We start from the raw sequence: 5,765 nt of genomic DNA, 5'->3' as shown, positions 1-5,765 counted from the left end.
TCGAATTCAAATTTGAATAAGATCTTAGGTATATGTATGTAGTCATTGACATTGCCCTGTGGGTTTTAGAAGGTTCGAGACTTACATGCACCGGGAAAGTTTTCTTTGGTTAAGTTCAGTGATGCGTACACGAGCCACAAAACCATTGGCTTGTTTCCAAAGTTGGGTTGTACCACCAACCGCATCATCAACAGCACCCGATGGACACTCCTTTCCTCGTCCCCACAAAACCATATCTTGCTAATAAATTCAAATCCAATTACGAACTTGGCTTGAAATAAAAACCGAGGCAACTGTAGTTGTAGGAACCAAAGGGGACGTGGACCAACCATATGACTCATGAAAGAAGCAATAAAAAGGTCTCCTTTATCCTACATTATTATTATTATTATTATTATTATTATTATTTATGTTAATGCTCAAAAACAAAAAGGTGGGACCTTTTCATCACCGGAGCTCCGTGAGGGCGCCGACCATTAATTCTCCTCCCCACCTCTCTCTCTCTTTATCTCTCTGTCTCTCTCTCTTGTTGGAGCCATCGATGTGGCGAAGCTGAGCTCCACCTGCTCGATCCCTTCTTTCTAGGGTAAGCTCCTCTCTTTCTCATTTTTCCCCTTTTTTCCCGCTTTTTTCGTTGTTAAAAGTCGAGTTTTTTTGAGCTTTTTTTATTCTAAATAATTGGATCTGAAGAATTTTGGGCTTTTTACGATTTTTTCGCACTGTTTTTTGGTTATATTGGTGGGAATTTCGTGTTACGCCGACTTTTGAGGTCGATCTAGGGTTTTGTGGGGCGTTCCTACTGGTAATTTGAACTCGGGAATGGTTTTGGGAGACTAGGGTTCTCGGATCTTTTTTTGATTTCGTGTTGGGATTTGGAGAGGGGCGTTGGGTTTTGATTCGTATGGAAGAAAATGTGAGAAAGTTGTGATTTTTTGGGTATAACTTTTCTAAAGTTTGTGTTTTTTGTGCTCTTCTTTTTCCCGCTCGGTGATTCAGCTTGTGCAAAAATGGGGTTTTGAATTTTGATCCCACTCCCTAAATTCTACATTGAAAAGCATGGATACTTCTTGAGAAGAAGAAGAAGAAGAAGAAGAAGAAGAAGAGGAGGAAAAAGAAGTTGGTCAAAAAGAGTTTTAAGGTGAGGGAACTTTACCGGATCGGCGAGGAGCTCGAAAGCTCCCTTCTGATGGCTGCTGTTGCCCTAGGCAACAATAATAGTGAGGAACATCCACTCTACATCTCTTACAAAGTCCCCAGCCTCGCCAACCCAATCCTCGAAACCCCGCACATCTCCTTCCTCGGAGACCGATACAACCTCGGCGAACAATTGGGCTGGGGACAGTTTGGGGTGATCAGATCATGCTCCGACATGCTCACTGGCGAGACGTTGGCGTGCAAGTCGATCGCTAAGGACCGCCTTGTCTCTGCTGACGACATCCGCGGTGTGAAGCTTGAGATCGAGATCATGGCACAGCTCTCCGGCCACCCCAATGTGGTCGGTCTCAAGGCTGTGTATGAAGAAGATGACTTCGTTCATCTTGTGATGGAGCTTTGTGCGGGAGGGGAGCTCTTCCACCGGCTCGAGAAGCACGGCTGCTTCTCCGAGCACGAGGCGGCTGTTCTATTTCAGCATCTCATCGAGGTGGTGATGTACTGCCACGATAAAGGGATCATGCACAGGGATCTCAAGCCGGAGAACATTCTACTTGCGACCAAGTCCTCGTCCTCGCCGATCAAGTTGGCAGATTTCGGCCTTGCCACCTACATCAAATCTGGTAATTTTTTTCCTGAAATTTTTTGTACTATTCTTTGAATTAATTTACAGAGAGCTTCTTTAAGGTTAATTACGAATTTCATCTTTGATGTTTGATCCCAATTTTTGTCCTTGTAATTTTAGTTGTACAAATATAGTCCATGAAGTTCATTCTACACTAAAAATTAGGCCCTTTCTCTACTCTGCCGTCTAAAAAGGATTCACATCAGCATCGTCATTAGGCTTGACTTTAGTAAATTTGAAACTCCAACGACAAAATTGAAATCCAGTTGAAAGTTTAGGGACGAAGTTTAAGTCAAGGTCAAAGTTCTGCGTGAAATTGGCATTTGAGGATGAAATCGATATCAGGGTGAAACTTTGGGGACTAATTTGTTATAATTGTAACTCGGATAATGGAATTGAAACTAGGGCCAAACTCCATGAGCTAAATTTGCAGCCGTATTTTATTAGAATCTAAATGTGGTTGGGGTTTGATAGGGCAAAGCTTGCATGGGACAGTGGGGAGCCCTTTCTATATAGCTCCTGAGGTACTTGCGGGGGGATACAATGAAGCTGCCGATGTGTGGAGTGCGGGGGTTATTCTTTATATTCTTCTCAGTGGAATGCCGCCCTTTTGGGGAAAGACAAAGTCGGCGATCTTTGAGTCCATCCGGTCCGCGGAGTTACGATTTCCATCTGATCCTTGGGACAGGGTGTCAGATTCCGCAAAGGAATTGATAGCCGGAATGCTGCGTAGAGATCCTGCCCAGAGGTTTACAGCCAAGCAGGTTCTTGGTAAGTTGCCAGCTTGTAATTGTTTTTAATTTTACTGGATTACTGGATATCAGGTCTCTAGTTTTATTTACTTTATTGCTTACATGGATTAAATTGCATAAGGAATCCCCGGACTCTGACATCATGATCAACGAAATTCAGAGGAAAGTTACAGCTAGAATATTGTGATGATTGTAAAAAGTCAAAAAGGAAAAGTAAATTTGGAATAGTTATCAAAGCCTTACATTCCAGGATTCAGCAAAAGTTTGGTAAGTTCAAATCAAATTAACATAGTACTCTGAGTAATAAAATATAAATGTGTAACATTGAAAATATATAAATGAACTTCCTCGTGTAATTTTATTTCTGACTAATGTAAAGTTGATAACATAGTGAATTATTCTTTTTGCCACATGTAACTCCTCGCCTTCTTGGATAATTTAAATTAGGTAAATTGCACTACAAGTCCCTGAACTTCAAGTAAAGTTTCGATTTGGTCCTCAACTTTTAATTCAACATTAAACACACTAAACTATCAATAGGGTTTCATTTAGTTTCTAAACTTTCAATAGTATTTCATTTTAGAACTTATCTTAGAGTAAAGATTGTTGCTTGCACTTAGTTCATCTGTATATCCATATACCATAAAGTTATCGTTTTGTCATCTATTGTGATCCATCTCGTACTTTCAATTCAACGGTCCGATTTCTGTACAGAGAGATGATTGTAACTCAATGGCTGGTAGCGTTGAAATATGATATGGGACAACGAGTCAATAAACAATCCCCCATATCAAGAGATGGTTTTTCTTTCATTAAATAAATGAAAAGAGAAGTTGATGAATCCATGGTACATAGATGTAAAGATGCACTAGATATAAAGAATTTTTTGCCTTCTTTTACAAGAGGACTGAAGTGCAACTCTTTGAAGAGTTTAGGGACCACTAAACATTGAACTTGAAAGTCCAAGCACTGATATGAAGCTTGGCTGGATGTTTGGGGACTAGCGGTGCAATATACCCATTTGAATTATGAGGAATAGTGAATTCTTAGGAAAATATTCGTCCAACCCATTTCTGTGGATGCTTATGAATTATTCGTAAAATCCAGAGAAGTTTGTAACTATGCTTAGAGCCACTCTCATTGCCATTACAGATCACTCATGGATAAAGGAACATGCAGACCAATCACAAGTTTCATGTGGGCAGTGCAATGGCAGTATCAGTTTGAGACAAGGAGATTTGGGTTCTTGCTCCTTTTCTACCCCTCTGATGTCTCATAGTCGTGATGTGAGCTTCAGTACTGGCTTTCCCATTCCCTGCCAAAGCCAGGAAGATCATTCTTCCCCGACATTTACGTGCAGATCGTCGTTCTCTGCTTTTGTCGTTGACTCCACACCTTCTTGCCCCACTATTGGCTTCTCATTTGGCAACATTTGTGAGCATGATGGTGTCTTATTGTCATCGCAAATTCCTTCAATGTCAAACTTTTCATTCCTTAGCCCACAATCTAGCGAGCAAGAAAACCTATTGACTTTTGCTACTGAGGCATTCAATACTGGTGACAGAGGTAAGTGGTCCCAACTTCTTTATATTTACTAGGGACTTTGCACTAGTGCCTTCCAAAATAGTGCATATTTGCTCCTATGCTACTATGCTCTTGATACGCACAACCTGAATTGCTAATTATTTTTATCGAAGTTGACCATTATTGGTTTTAACTGTTAAAATCACTATAACTCACTAACTTTTTCTTAATTGCAATTTTACTAACTTGATTTGGTGCGTATGTTCCCTGATAATCTTGTGTTACTAAGTTTGATTTGTACATGAACGAACTAATTGCTACCTTTAAAGTTTAATTTGGTGGAAAGAGCCTTACCAAAGAAATAGAAGACTTAGTAACATTTGAGAATTAGCGAACTCGTTTTATCAGATCGAGATTCTGGGATCAAATGTAAAATTAATTGATGTGTGTTTGGTAATCCATGTGCTAAATTGCAAGTAGAAAAAGTTAGGGGGGTCTTAAATGCCCTCACAAGATGATGACACTGTTAATATCAGGCCATGTGCTAATATATGTACAATTTTATCAGTTCTACTATCTCTTTGTGCATTAATATTCTAACATTCTGTCACAGAAAGCAAGCGGTTAGGCTCATGCAAATATAAGCTATTTTCACCGATATAAATAGAAATTTTAAGAATACAAGGGCCTACAAACAAATACCTATTATTTTGTAGGCATATATGTATACAAAAACCTATAATTAGTACCACCATTTCTAGTCGCTTGGGCTGATATGTATTATCGCGCAATGCAGATGCCTGCTTTGCCAAGCTCTTTACGAGAGCTTCAGAGAACAGGGGGGCTGAGATGAAAAGGTTAACAACCAACACCTCAAGAGCCATCTGTATCCACAGCAGAAGGAACCACACGATCGGTCTCGGGGAGCTTGAGCAGCTCAATCTAATGGTCTCGGAATCGGTCATACGTTGGGCCTCATGCACGCATCTGTCGAGTGCACCGTCCCTTAGGTCCTCGCTTGTTTGCTGATTAGAAGTTTTCCTCGATCTTGATGTTGTTAGCGAAATGATGAGAAAGGATACTGCTGTGATGGCTATATTCGCAGAAATTTGTTGGAGTGAAGCTGCGAACCTCGGTATAATATATGAGAGATCAGTGGGCATTATCTATGCTAGCTAGTTGTTGCATTACCATTTGGGCTGTGGTTGAATGTTGCATTCAAGTTGTGCTATTTTAGTCATCCCGGATTTTAAATAGCTTATCACTTCCATGGGGTGCTCTGTTGCTATTTTGGCGTCTAATTGCAACAGATGAAATGGTGTCCAAATCGCTCAATTGCAGCAAATGAAGCTGTACACAAATTGGGCGCCATTTCAACTGTAGTAGTTGGATGCTAATGTAGTAATTCAAACAATAAAATTAATTCCACATGTAGTTAGATTTGCAATACAATAGTAAATGTATGCAATCAAATAGAACAGTAAATTGCACTTGGAGTAGGAACTTTTGTAACACCTACCTAATGCGCACGAGCAAGCTTATTTGTTGTGCTTTGGAGAATTCTAGGAATGAGTTGTGTTAAAATGTAGATAAATCCTCTAAATATATTGTAGTTTATGATGTATAGTTAAAACCTTCAAAAGGGGCTACTCATTTTTATTTTACCTTTATCACTTTATGTGGTTTTATCACTTAAATCTCAGATGTAATTT

At 39.8% G+C, this 5,765-nt stretch overlaps 1 protein-coding gene across 3 annotated transcripts; it reads left to right on the top strand.

Moving 5' to 3' along the window:
• LOC109727237 (calcium-dependent protein kinase 26) lies at window positions 392-5,556 on the top strand. Of its 3 annotated transcripts, none has more exons than XM_020257259.1 (5): window positions 392-586; window positions 1,076-1,775; window positions 2,252-2,548; window positions 3,682-4,095; window positions 4,850-5,556. In XM_020257259.1, exons 2-5 carry the CDS (start codon window positions 1,187-1,189, stop codon window positions 5,080-5,082), a joined length of 1,533 nt encoding a protein of 510 aa, XP_020112848.1. In that variant the 5' UTR covers window positions 392-586; window positions 1,076-1,186; the 3' UTR covers window positions 5,083-5,556. The 3 variants fall into 3 exon arrangements, with proteins under 3 accessions (XP_020112848.1, XP_020112847.1, XP_020112846.1); XM_020257258.1 differs by having other exon boundaries at window positions 1,073-1,775; XM_020257257.1 differs by having other exon boundaries at window positions 997-1,775.

The sequence above is a fragment of the Ananas comosus genome, linkage group 22, assembly GCF_001540865.1.
Source record: "Ananas comosus cultivar F153 linkage group 22, ASM154086v1, whole genome shotgun sequence".
Lineage (NCBI taxonomy): Eukaryota > Viridiplantae > Streptophyta > Magnoliopsida > Poales > Bromeliaceae > Ananas > Ananas comosus.
Note: the sequence above shows the minus strand (reverse complement) of the source record. Positions and strands in the feature narration are given on the sequence as shown.

Coding starts and splice junctions, on each gene's coding strand:
- LOC109727237 (XM_020257259.1), top strand. CDS start 1,187: ATGGCTGCTGTTGCCCTAGGCAACAATAATAGTGAGGAACATCCACTC. Junction 1,776..2,251: donor TGCCACCTACATCAAATCTG/GTAATTTTTTTC, acceptor GGGGTTTGATAG/GGCAAAGCTTGCATGGGACA. Junction 4,096..4,849: donor ATTCAATACTGGTGACAGAG/GTAAGTGGTCCC, acceptor CGCGCAATGCAG/ATGCCTGCTTTGCCAAGCTC.